The following is a 14,339-nucleotide window of genomic DNA, read 5'->3' on the forward strand; positions in this document are numbered from 1 at the left end:
TATTTGGCCCCCAAATCCTATTCTGCTCTATTTATTCTAATCTTTTGAAAGAATTCTTCAAATTAGAACATCCATTCCAGACGAACCATGAGATGATGGACTCTGAAAAACAAACTGCAGGTTCTAGAGGGGAGGTGGGGTAGGGGGATAGGTTAGCCTGGTGATGGGTATTAAAGAGGGCACGTTCTGCGTGGAGCACTGGGTGTTAGGAACAATGAATCATGGAACACTACATCAAAAACTAATGATGGAATGTATGGTGATTAACATAACAATAAAAATTTAAAGAAAAAAAACATCCATTCCATCTAAAAAGTCTTCAAACCTATTTATAAAAGCAAGCTTTACAGGGTACTGACATTTGCTACCTAATTGAAGGGTCACAAACTCAAATGCCGACCAAGAACAGAAGGCAACAATTTTAAGGAAAAAAAAAAGGATAAAGATGACTGCATTTGGGAAAAAACTGGGAGTGGTGAGGACCACTGAAAACTGGAGAACATATAAGTAAGCAAAGGTAGAGGCTGCTACTCCCGTCTTAGATGGCTACTGAGCCATGCAAGAAGACAGTTCTAATGTTGCTTACTCTTGCAAATATTTAAGAAAAAGCTAGATATCCAGATACCTATGGGAAATAACTCAACCTAAAGACAAACAACAAAACATGCTCTGCTTAAATCAAGCAAAAGAGATCTACAGGCTGTATCTGGCATGCAAAGCCACAAATTTCTCATCTTAGTTTTAAATCATTAAATCACAAAAGGAACTTTGGTTTCACTAAGTCTGTAATTAGACTCATAAAATTTGCACATACACATTATTTTTTTCTGAGAAGGCACTACATCCTATTCTTAATTCATTCTTTTCCTATTCTCAACTGAATGATTTCCTTCTATATCTCAGGTAATCCAATCTGTGTTTCTTCCTCACGTATCTTTTTATTTCTTCTACTAATCTGGTAAATTCCTCAAGGTAACAATGTCTATTTCATCTTAGTGTACCTGTACCTTCAATAAACAAGAAAAATGCAATCATCAAACCTTCAAAGATCTGCCAATGATTTACAATATTCATCTTTCAAAACAAATCACATAATTAGTCCAAACTTCATAACAAGTTTGAAAATATAATGTGACAATTGTATTCACACTAATTTTGACAAAAACTGGGTCAAAACATCACATACCTCACCAAAACCACCAAAGTACTCCCTTATTTTCTCTTCAGGTGTATCTGGAGAAAGGCCACCAACAAAAATTTTTTTAACAGGCTCTTTTGTTTTCATGGCTTTGGCCCTCTTAGGATCAATCACCTTCCCATTCAATTTATGTTCTTTCTGATCCATGACCTAAAGAAATTAAAGTTTTTCATTTTAAGTATGTATCTTAATTGAAGTTCAGATTATTAACTTACTTAATAATTGTAAATATAGCTAATGCCAGGTATATGCTGACTTGCTTATAACTAAACTGTCAAACTGTGGTGATGTGACATCAGCTAATAAAAAACAGTGTTGAAACCTAAGTGTCAATGAGAATGGGAACGGGAGACACAAATCTAATTACTAAAAAACCATCTCACCTTTAACTGTCACCAACATAAACATAACTGCTACTTCCCCTTAGCCCAAGAAATTCCAAAATCTGTACTTCTGTGAACTTGTTACAGATCATCCTTTTAATAAGGTGTCTTTAAGTCTCAGTATTTTTAAAGTTAATTTTTTTTTCAAGTACAGCCTGGCATATAGAAGATATTCAGTAAACAATTAAAGAGAACTCCTCATAAAATGTACTGGTTAAGAACTATAGCTCTTCATTTATTGCAAAAGGGGGAACCATGAGCAGGCAAATTAGTGTATCAAACTATCCACATCTTATATTATTAACTGATCAGAACACGTAACACACTACCTTATCTACACTCTCCGACTCTTTAAATAGCACAAAGCCAAAACCCCTTGATCGCCCTGTGATAGGATCTAACTTCAGAGTGCAGTCTACAACTTCACCAAATTTGGAGAAGTAGTCCTTCAGATCTTTCTTTGTAGTGTCCCAGCTAAGGCCTCCTATAAACATTTTCCTGTAAAGACAAAAAGTAGTATTAAAATGCTAAAAACAAATAAATAAACTTTGCCTTAAGTATCCATAACAATAATACCTTTTCCAAACTGCACCAATTTACTGGGCAGTTTAATAATGTCACTCTTCCTATATTACCATGTATCAAGAACACCCCATTCCAGTTTTGTCAAGTTTTGCTTATTACTGCTGCATCTGTGTAACTATAAATAGTGAGGAAGCAGCAAATTCTTTTTGACTTGCCAAAATGATAAACGTAACCCTAAAGTAAAAATACTACATGTGTAAGTCTTAAGTCACAAGTTATCAGTAACAGCGAAACACAAATTTTAGCTTCAAATTTCTGTTCCAAATCTTCATTAAACTTGTAAAAGAGCTATGCAGTCCCCACTGATCACAGCAACCAGCATGTCTATGCTGAAGCTTTCTATTTAACGGTTCTCATTAACAAAACTCTTAGCACATAAAATGGGAAATTCTAAGTCTCACAATTAAGTTGTAAGCTAAGTTTTTTGATGTGCTAAGAGTCCTTAATAAAGACAAAATTAAACAACTTAGCAAAAATTAGCCATTGAAGCATAATCCACTAATTAACTTCTATGATTTATTTACAGTAGAACCTCAGTTAACCAGCAATAAAATATTTAAACCTTGAAGATGCTAAAAGTGACAGGTGGTAAGTGGAAACCACCAGAACACTTTAAGACCAAATATATACTCAAAAAAAAAAAAAAAAAAAATCTCAGGTTAAGTATTATTTTTACTACAGCAAAATGCTATAAAGCTCAGACTTGGCAGCTCTGAATGCTTTTACATCTGCCCCCTTTGCTATCCCTTAGCCCGCCCCGAAGAGCTTACACACCCCTCCTACCCTTTAAAGAGACAGGACTGGAGATTTTTATTTTAAGGGTAAACTGTCAGAATTTGTTATGTGAAGGCTAACAATTTTACGGGAATAAAATCACACTTGCTCAATGATTTCTCATCTTTTAACTGGGGTAGGGATAGGGATGTGGTACTAATTTTCAGCTCCAGATAAATTAAAGCAAGAAACATCTCCATCTTGTGGGCTTTTAGGATAGTGCCACTAAATCCAATTCTTCAAACAAGAGGCCAATTGTGTTCCTAGAATGAGATCTCATTCTGCTTCTCCCCTAAAGATGCCAGATTAACTGAGGTGTTACTGATCTTACTATTTTACCACAGACTTGTTTTCAGTTCTAATGACAAAATTAACTTACAATGCCAAAGAAGTCTTACTTTCAGTATATACTGTGCTTCCCATTTCAGGTTAAGTTTTCAATTAGTACATGTATTGTAACGTAAAGCTGGGTTATTTATATGCTTAACTTTCAGGACTTCTTCTAATAAAATCTCCATGCTTGAAGTAACCCTTATTAACCCTTTTGTATTTTATAATCAAATGAACAGAAAACACCCATAAAGTTGTATAGCTGGTTTTTAATGTTTATTGCCAATTTCATGGAAAAATGTTCTTCTCAATTACCTTTTTTCATTCAAATAATGCACCTTCTAAAATCCAATCCTTGACACTTAAATATATGCCTTAAAAACACTTTATTTTTATAACCTAAAAATCCAGAGCACTTCCTTCATAGATGAAAGTTCATTAGCAACATTTACCCTTTCAAGGTAAGAAGGACACTGCTATATTTTTAAAGATGAGAAAGAACAAACTATAAAGCAATGACCTCTTACTAAGGTATCATGGCAATTCTAGAACAGAAACAACTTCAAGTTGAAATTTAACTACTGAATTACCACCTATTGTGATTACAAAAATTTTCCATCAGTAATTTAACAGTCGGAAATTATTTCAGCCTGAAGAGAATACAGTAACAAAAGCCTTGTTTTAACAAGCTAAAGTTGAAAGGCAAGAATATTCTGCCTGATCAGTTCCCTCAGATATTAAGAATTAGTTTTGATTTTATTTAACCAAGGCGAAGTTTATACTGCATTAAGTGTCCTTGATTTAAAATTATTTAAAAAACGATTACAAAGAAATAAATTATAAGCCACGAATGAGGCATGTCCTATTATTAGTCACAAGCCCCAAATGTTTTTCACGGCATCGGAAGTCAGTTTTCTTAAATACTGGATAAGCATACTAACACTTCAACTGGCCCAATAAAGAACTCTCTATAAGAAACTTCCCACCTTTAATACAGTCGTTAGTACAGAAGTTGTTAAATGTGCCTACTACCTTAAAGCTAAAAGGTCATCTTTGCTGCTTTTCCTAACAATCAAATCCCCTTTGGACAGAATATTAAAAAGTCTGGTGAACTATAATTTATACGTTATTTCACAGAATGATTACTGTTTCTCAAAAAACTAGAGCAAATACATAGTAAAACTTCAGCTATCCAGCACCTTTAGAGAATGAGCCAAATATTCCACCTTTTTTAAAAACACTGCCTGCCTTCCAATCTCTCCCCAGTTGCTTTTTAACATTCAATTATTTGGGATGAATTTTTTTTTCTGCATCACACACTTCTGCCTTCTTAAATACAGTAATCATGATTTAAACACTGTATGGGTCATTCACCACTAATTTCTATTAAGCTACTGTGGCATGCCCAAAGGCTCTTCTGAAATGAGATAACTATTAATAATACACTAAGTGCATCTCATTTCTTAGTTCTTTTAACAAGTTTTATTTTTCATTTTTGCCAGGTTAATCACTGGTTGCTGTTAAATCCACCCCACCCCTTCCATTCTGTACGGTGGGTAGCCAGCACTTGAACTTGAGCAAATTTTGTGTAAAGAAGGGTAAAACAACGTCTGAGCAAAGCCTAAGTGGCTCTTTGAGACAAATGCCACTGCCATTGTGGCAGCCCAAGAGTGCTATATAGCTTTAGCTGCTCTAACAAGGAAGACTGCTGCACAACTGAAAGCCAGACAGGTAAATCCTACAATGAACACAAACTGTTCCAAATCATTCCATCCTTAACAAAAAGGAACACATTAAATCCATCAAATCTTTATTCAGTAGACACACCAAGATATAATGGTAGAGAGTACAGTAAGAAAAGGCCTCTTATCTTAATTTTTGGATAAATGCAATTATCTTAGCCTCACTAGCATTCTGACATGCTCTTTCTCAAATTATGAGATGGCATAGATATACTTAACTCTCTTTTATATTACTGTATTTTGCTTAAAGTACAGTACCTATTGTCCATTCATATTACCTCTGCTGCCTTGAATACCAAAAGTGAATTTCAAGTTGCTGTCACTCCTGTAGAGATGGGCTAACACTTACAATGAGGTAGAAACAGAACTTCAGAAAATCCTAAGCAGCCAAGTTAAAACTATGTCACAAGACTTGTTCAAGTAGCAACAGAAATGGGCCCCTAATCCTGCAATGCAAGTTTAAAATTTCATCCTTAGTTGTAAGTGAATCAACAATCCTAATGAAAACACAGGACTTAATGGTTAGCACTCTGGACTCTGATAGTTTAACTTCTTAATCCTACTAAGCTTTTTAGCACCCCAGAGGCAATATGGTATTCAATTTAAAACACCTACTCAACAACGGAAATCTCCTTGCTTTTACAGATATTAATATTACACTATATTATAGTATTAAACGATACGCATAAAATTATACAACTCGGTGCAGATGACTTTCCAAATGCTATGCAATGTCATTTAGGAATTTAGACTGTTTAGTGGGACATTCTCTTCACAAGTAAGTAAATTTAGAGGCAGTAAGCCAAACCACCTGAGTGTAAATCCTACCTCCACCACGTATTAACTCTATGACCCTCAGGAAAACAAAAACCCAAGATCGTCACCATATCTGTAAATGAGAGGACGAAGAGCCTATTTCATGAATCTTCAGTAAGGATTAAATGAGCAAACCCAGGGATGCCTGGGGGCTCAGTCCATAGAGCATGAGACTCCTGAAATCAGAATTGAGTTCAAGCCCCACGTTGGGCATAGACCTTACTTTAAAAAAAAAAATAAAAAAAAAAAATAAAGGAGCAAATACACTTAAAAAGGCACAGAACATACTCTGAAGTATCCCAAGTGCTCAATAAAAAATTATTTAGAAGGAGTAGAGCACAATTTAAATATAATTTAATCGAGCAATGTTTTCATTTCCCTATCACCTTACTTTTTTAAAATCTGCATGGGCTATATGAAGTCCTCAACATTAAGAGGAAAAACCCAGAATGAGGCCTTATATAAATAGATCCAAAGATTATTTTCAATACTATAGACTTACCCAAAATGTTTAAATATCCCATGTAAAAAATACAGACTAGAAATTAGGCTACCTAAAGAACTCTCAAATAAAATGTAGTTAAAAAACTATCTCGGTGACTTGTCTGTACTCCACATAAACGCCAGTATTTAGTAAGGAATTTCAAAATATAAAAAGTAATACATATGGAGCAGTGCTGATGAAAGTATTTATTTAATACTGTTTTTCACACCCAAAAAAACTTAATTCTCTTTATCATTGGGATCACTAGGTTTAACATTCCAGAAGTCAATAGTTTGTTTTTTTTTTAAAGATTTATTTGACAGATAAACAAACATAGCGACAGAGGGAACACAAGCAGGGGGGAGAGGGAGAGGGAGAGGGAGAAGGCGGCTCCCCGCTGAGCAGGGAGCCCGATGTGGATGGAGCTCAATCCCAGGACCCTGGGATCATGACCTGAGCTGAAGGCAGACGTTTAACTGACTGAGCCACCCAGGCGCCCCAATAGTATTTTATTTAAAGATACTTCTAAGGCTTTACTGTTTACCTTATTCAAGGTAAAATGATAAACACCATTTACACTCCCTTCCAATTTTGAAATAGGGCCAAAAAAATATCCTGTAACTTTCAAACACTTCCTGACAACTCTTGATTTTTCCGTATGTGGTTTCATAACAAGTTCTGACAGTTTAAAAAACAGAACAGAAGTCAATCTGATATATATTTCAGTATATAACATGACTGGCCAATCACTGTCACCTTTCAGAGTAACAGTCAAGCATACCACTAATTTGTTTTAAATTTTCAGTATTTTATCGTTAAAATTATTCCTCTAAAATCCTATGACAGAATGTAAGGAAAATCCCACCAACATATATAAAATCAGCATTTTTCCTTAGAAAGTATTGATTATTGGGATTTTTTTTTGGTACAAAAAGGTGGTTTTATTAAAGCACGGGACAGGACCTGCGGGCAGAAAGAGCTGCCAGAAAGTATAGAATCTGTTTAAAGTTAACTACCAATAATAGGGGGCAGGGGTTACTTTTTCCAACCGGACAGTATCACATGGTAGGGTAATCATTTTAGAATCTGTATAAAAAAATACCTCTGGAAATAGACAAACTTTTAACAAGTCAATAAAGATTAACTCCTCTAGCCTAGCTTATTAAATCTCATTACTACTTCATACTTTAGAATGAACCTAAATGACTAAAAACAATAATTAGGTTAAAAACATAATAAAGATGACATGTTTTAAGTAAACTTTACATGTTTAACCCAAAAATCTTTTCCTTTCATTCCAAGGAAAGAATGACTTCCTGTATTTTCACTTTTTAAAATAAACTCTCAATCAGCTTTACAAGGTTAACTCCCATCTACCTGAAGGTTAAGGAATGGGGTTTCCTTAACCTAGAGGTTAAGATTCTGGTTAACTGAGATTACTACACACTCACAATTCTGTAGTTTTCTATTGGAAATCAATTTAGATATGAACACTCAACTCAGAAAATGATTTTTACCTTTCTTGATGAAATTTTAGATTCTTGCAATGCTTTAAAATCACACTGCTTTTTAACAATAAAAAGGAAAAGTTATGGAAGATTGATTCCATGACACTGCCTATTGGTTGCTTTCTCAGTATATTTGCTGATAGTTTTTCATCTTTCTTTCTTACAAGACTAAAGGGAGAGAGGGAAAACTTCCTAGTAGTTTGAACTGTGTGGCAGTTTCAAGTCTAGAATAAGCAGGAGTTTACAGGACATGACCCAATACTTATCACTCTGATTACTGGCCAAACACTACCAGCAATACGAGTCTCCCCACCCCCAAATAATCTTAAATGTCTAAAGCTCCAATATACAATTTAATACTCCAGAAACTAAAACATGCTTACCTTTACTCCACAGGAGTAAATCACTGGCAGTATCAACTATTAAGGCACTGGATAAACACACACAAGCTATGAAAGCAGGCTATGTAGTCAATCTTCCTGTGGTGAGCACTGTTTCCAACACATAGATCAGCAAACCAAGTAACAAACGTGTTGTATTACCTGAGACCACACTGTTGGAAGTGAAGTAACAGAAACAGATCCCACGCTTCCAGCATCCAGTTCAGTGCCCTATCTACTAAAACGTTGAAGTAGAACTAAAGTCAAATAAATCTTGGACTAACAGAAGTTATGTTTCACTCCATTTGTCAATCTGCACACACACTTGAGGTGCACAGCTTTAAGTGGAACAGGAAAAAGGTTATTATTCTATTCCTTTTTAAATGCTTTCAAGCATAGCATGTATCACTTGAAGACTACAACTAACCATCCTCCATACTGGCCACCAATCACATACCCCAATAGAAGATTCAAAACTTTCTTAAATTAGAGCAGCCTTACAAAGGACAGAATACCCAGGCAATATTAAAAACACACATTATATATACTTAGTTTATAGAAGTCACAGGACTTGGGAGAAAAAAACCCAGGCTAAGGCCAAGTAGATTTATCTCAAAAGGCAGCACTGAAAAAAACCACAATGATTTTCTCCAATTACAAACCCTAAAGGTCAGGTGATTTAGTGTCTTCCATAATTTGAAATGAAAAGAATTTAATACTCCTCCCTCCCTTATAGGTTCATCATCTTGAGACTTTAGAGCATCAGTTTCTGCAATTTTAACACTAGAAACTTGTTAAAGGTTCCAAAGAACACTAAAATTCAGACCATCTACTCAGGGTCTCAACTTTACAGTAAACCCAACTTTACTGAATTAAAAACCAGTAAATTAGGTATGAGGCTGCTCTAGAAGTAACTGTTTTATAAAGCAACGTTCAGAATGCCCCAAAAGCACTAGGGTATAGATTATAATCTCAAATATTTAAAACAAAAACATGTGTATGCCCATTTCTTAAAAATTAGAGAGCAGTCAACCCACAGCAAAATTCACAAAATTCCCAAACAGGAAGAAATCACACGAGATTATACACTAACGGTTACAGGTCTAGATCTACTGCCCTGTCATTAGACAAGTAGCCCTGTACTTCGGCTGATAAGTGAACTGAATTATTTTGCATCCTGCCCAATCCAATGCAGGCAAGTCAATGTACCTACCTTATAAAACTATCTGAAAGCTAACACAGTATTATAGTTTTCCACTCATCTTGATATTTAAAAAACTCTCCTCCAGGTAGCTCTGCTACATGGCATGTATATTTTGCCCCACATGAAGTAACTTTAAATTACCTACCCTAAAAGAACTGCAGCCCTGTAAAGAACATGAACCCATACAAAAAAATGGGAAATTCCAGTGCAGTTGCTTACAAGTAAAAACCAGGGATATTAAAGTTGAAAGGATTAAAATGAGATGATCTCAGGAAAGTATTTTATTATGGAAATGAACAAATTATTCCAAAAGTCTGACTTGTGGAAACATCCACAGAGATATATAACAGGCATGCCCTCCTAAGAACAGCTGTTTATTCTTATATTCAACATAAAAAAAAACTGAGTGCACAACAAACTCATTTTTAAAATTTTAAGGAACATGTTGTAATAACTTTATTCTCAAGTTAAAATTGTAGAAAGGAATGCACACAGAAATGTTTAAGAAACTCAATTTGGATGATTTTATATCTAGTAAAGCCAGTCTTCTCCTCATTCCTGAGACTATTATGAAACTGCTGCACAATCTTTCTCAAACTGGGAGTCAGGGAAAGGAACAGATAGAGTGACAAGTGCACACAACAAAAAGAAAAACAAGAGTATCTGTAACAGGACGAGGCTGGGTGATTAAGCAGTAATTTTATAAAGTCAAATATTACGCCTTAAAAACAAAAACATTATTTGTTTTAACGTAAACCTGCTTAACTTAAAATGAACCTCTGTTAAATCTTATTTTCAGAAAATGAAAATAGGTCATAGTCTAAAATGTTCACTATATATATTTAATTGTCCACTTTTCCTAAGAGGTCATTCAAAAAACTTGTAAGCTTACATTACTGGGTAGCAGGGCAAAAATAATTCTTACAAGAATCATTAACAGTGATCTCAAACATAAGTTTATGGTCCTTTCTAATCACTGAAAATGACTGCTTACATAAGATTTGAAACATGTAATAGAGCAAAAAAGTCAGGTATAGTGACGGTTTAATCTTAGTTTGCCGCGATTAGCTGGCAGTGAAAATGAACTATCACAGTGCCAGATGGACTAATTTTCATCAAAAACATTTTATTCCGTATGTCAAACTCTGACCCCAGTCTTCTTTTTACTTTTCCCTTTTGCCTATTTCCAGTCTGCTTTATCTGCAATATAAAACCGGACAGATTTCAATGGATGAGAATACAGTATTAAATAAAGCTCGTGTAAAATTTAAATGCTACCCCACTGGGCTCTTAAAATAGAATGTACTTTGTATAGCTAAGTCAACTTTCTACAAATTACTGGCCCTCTAAACTCCAGTGGTGGTGGACAAACTCCTGGAAAACTCAAAATAAAATCAATCCTAAAAGCAGAAAGATTGACATTTACGGGAAGGGGAAGGATAAAAAAAATAATCTACCATCCATCCATGGAGAAGTCATGCAATTTCAGAGACATGTGAACCAACCATAATTAACATTCCAAGCAAATCACACTGAAAATAAAAAATCTGGTAAGAGCTGTAGCGAAAAGCCCCATCAGCCCACCTCTGAATAGTACATATCCAATTGTTAATAAAGTTCTACTTACAAATATGGCTGGAGATAAAATACATTTTTGCATAATACACATACGTGACACTACTTTAAAAATTGTTTTACTTTTCACATATCCAGAATATTTCGGTATAGCATGCAAGACATTTCAAACACACAAGATTTTATATCAAGTAACCTTCACACTTAACATTAAACTTAGAATTCCAACAAAAATATTTGTCTTAACAAAACGAAATCAAATATGAAATTATGGTAATATTTTATCTTGTTCAAACGTATCAATACTGCTAATTATATTGTTATTTTAATTAACCAAACCACAATTACATGCATTAGCACAAACCAAAAAACATGTAATGGCATTAATTCTGCCCAAAGATCACACACGATGCCTAAAAAGATTTTATATCCCAGGCACAAGATATCCTATTGTACTATGTCTAGAATTTCCTGGGGATCAATGGGCAACTAATCAATACACAGCCTCTGCATGTTATGACTATTGAAACCTTTATAATACAGAAATAAAATTTAAAAGTTTTACCATTCTTCCCGCTGTGCCGTCGCTGCTTCAGAGTGTCGTGGGGAGGAGTTTGAATGGCTAGGGAATTAACAACCGGTACAGCAACCAATCAAAATTCTAGTTTTAGTTTTTGACATTGTTAGGGCTAAAAACTTTAATTCATTTACACTTCAGTTCAACAGTAGGTAACTATAAGGGTAGCAGCTTTGTGATTTGAAAAATCAGGGCTAAAGCCTGCCCCAAACAGCAAGTTATACAATTAATCATTTTGGTGCCTCTGTCCAAAGAACAGAATTCAGGAAATAAAAACCAAAATGTTAAAGGCTTAAGTTTCCAAATATTTAACTTACTCCTTTTTTAAACTATATGTTAAAAATTAAGTAAATTTAGTTTCCCATCCCACCTCCATTCTCCCAAAACCAGCACAATCAGCCTGACATGTCTGCCTGGGCTAAGATTAAACTCGACATTCTGAAGTGCTTCTCTTTCCCACCCTCCAAATCTTGTGCTTTTTCCCAATAAAGGAAATCATGTTTTCAAATACTGGATTAAAGTGACATTTTATTGCTTTCATTTTCCACACCTTTCTCCTTGTTATAGTGAAATAAAAATCACACACACATCACCCCATAACAAAAGGGAATAGATGCGTTAACCCACGATCAGCGGTCAATAACGGGAGTAAGAAAACCTAACCAAGAGCCCCGATTTAGTCCCTCCTGGTAACTCCTGTATTATGCTCCCGCTCCCAAATACTGCATTCTAATATATCAAATGCAGCTTAATAATATATACAACTTATTCCGACTGGAGGGAACAAGTCAGTACTTTAAAACCTGCAAAAAACAAAAATCATGCCATAGCACAATAAAGGATTTGTTCATTTTATGAAAGAAGGCTGGTAGGCCTCCTTTAACAGTGGGTAAGAGAGCGGGAAGAAATCAAGAGAGACCAAAAAAGGATACTGCGCATGGGAGTGGTGTGTAAAAAAAATGAAAACTGCACATAAAAAGTAAGGTTACAATCTGTATGAACAGTTGAGGAACCCAATAGCTGAGGGCGCGAAAAGGGTGCGCGGTTAGAATAACTCCGCGAGTGGGGGAAGGGCAGCCAACAAGCTGGAGGTAGACACAGCTCCACAGTCAAGTGCAGGCCCCGCCGACAAGGAACTTAACGAAAGCCCATGGAGCAAAACGAACGTACCAACAAGAGATTCAAGGAATATCACCAGGCCCAGTATGTTCCGTAGGCTGAAAAGTAGGGCCTAAGTACGCAAACCGTTGTTCGATAGGGTATTATGGAAAAAAGAGATTGAGACCAAACTTATCCGAAATACAAAACACAGTCGGCCTGAAGCCGAGGGGGGAGGAGCAGAGTGGGGAGCTTACAGGTTCCCCAAAGCATGTGCTTATAAAGAATCGCATCGTATCGGGATGCTAAAGTGGACGCACCAAGTAAACCTTAGCTGTCCCAGCATAAAACCTTCTGTGTCTATCTTTATGCCTGGAACTTTTAATAAAACGAGGAAGGGAGGGGACAGCGGAACAAGAAAAAAGTACCCCTAGACAGGCGGGAAAAAATCCTGGCGGCTAAGTCGGTGGGAGGAGACCCAAGGCGAGGGAGGGAAGGAGGGCGGGCCAGGGAGCAGCATGGTGACGGCTAAAGGTGGAAACGTGTGTGATGGGGGAGGGGGCGATAAGCAGACAGGGGGAGAAGGAAATGAAAGCCCAGCATAGAAAAGGGGAGAACTGTGCAAGGAGACTGCATGGGGGCCTGGAGGGCGGGCAGAGAGCGGGAACGAGGCCTAATGGCGGGGGAGGGGGAGGGGGAACTAGTTGGGCCTGACTATCCCGGGTCGCCCCTTACTCACCCTTCATCCTCCTCGTTCTTACTGGCATCGATCTTCGCCCCTTCCGACTCGGCGGTGCCCCCTTCGGTGCCTCCAGCCGCGGTTCCGCCCCCGGTCCCGGCTCCACTTCCCGCCGCCGCCGCTGCCCCCTGCGCCGCCGCCACCATGGCTCCCTCCTGCTCGCCCGCCGAGCCGCCTACCGCCGCCGTTGTCGCCGCCGCCGCCGCCCCGTCCCCGCCGAACTGCTCCTCCGACATAGTGCTACTGCCTCCGCCGCCGCCGAGACTACACCCGCCGCTGCCGCGAAACGAAACTAGCAGCAAAGTAATCCCCGCCGCTGCCGCGCGCCCACTCTACCGCGCGAAGCACACAAGACAGAGAAGGCGCGCGCGGCTGCAAAGGCTTCTGTGCCTCTCCCTGGCCTGCCCCCCTCGCCTCCCACAGTCGCGTAGCGCGCACTCCCGCTCTCCCCAGCTGCACTAAAAAAGAATAAGCAGCAGCGGCGGCCGCTCTTGCCTCCTCCTCGCTTTAATGGCGCCGCCGCGGACCACCTAAAATGGCCGACGGAAGAACGGCGCGTCCCGGTCACGTGACGCGAGAGCGCGCCCTTTGCGCCTCCCCGCCCCCTCTACCGCTAGCTTTTTTCCTCTTCCTCCTTGGTCCCGCCCTCTCGTTCCTTTTCATACCTTCCTCTCACGCGCCGCGGCGCACAGCTTGGGGCCTTTAAAAGGAACCGGAAATTGCGTTCGATAAGACGGCCGCGCGGGGACCATCGAGAACAAGGAACGCTGTTCCGAAGACACAGCTAGAGGGGCCCCTTCCTTCGCCCCCGTCCTTCCGAGGATTCCTGGAGTCGGCCCGCCCACCCGCCAGCCGCCGGCGGGAGCCCAGGCGTCGGGCTGGGGTGTGGTAGCACCTCCCAGAGGGCGACTGTGCCCGGTGCGCCGGCGGCGTAGGGGTGGGGAAG

The 14,339-nt window shown here is 38.2% G+C and overlaps 1 protein-coding gene across 4 annotated transcripts in view; it reads right to left on the reverse strand.

The window, feature by feature from the left end:
- The window catches only part of HNRNPD (heterogeneous nuclear ribonucleoprotein D), a 17,664-nt gene extending 3,720 nt beyond the window's left edge, over positions 1-13,944 (reverse strand). For 2 of the 4 annotated variants that reach the window (XM_027597556.2, XM_027597554.2), the window contains exons 1-4: positions 13,394-13,943; positions 11,545-11,601; positions 1,911-2,079; positions 1,187-1,348 (exon numbers count right to left, since the gene is read on the reverse strand). In XM_027597556.2, the coding sequence (XP_027453357.1) occupies positions 1,187-1,348; positions 1,911-2,079; positions 11,545-11,601; positions 13,394-13,629 (624 nt within the window). In that variant the 5' untranslated portion in view covers positions 13,630-13,943. Of the gene's footprint in view, positions 1-1,186; positions 1,349-1,910; positions 2,080-11,544; positions 11,602-13,393 lie in introns of all 4 variants that reach the window. The other 2 variants (XM_027597557.2, XM_027597555.2) reach the window with 1 other exon arrangement.
- Positions 13,945-14,339: the final 395 nt, after the last annotated feature.

The sequence above is a fragment of the Zalophus californianus genome, chromosome 2 (assembly GCF_009762305.2).
Source record: "Zalophus californianus isolate mZalCal1 chromosome 2, mZalCal1.pri.v2, whole genome shotgun sequence".
NCBI classification, from domain to species: domain Eukaryota; kingdom Metazoa; phylum Chordata; class Mammalia; order Carnivora; family Otariidae; genus Zalophus; species Zalophus californianus.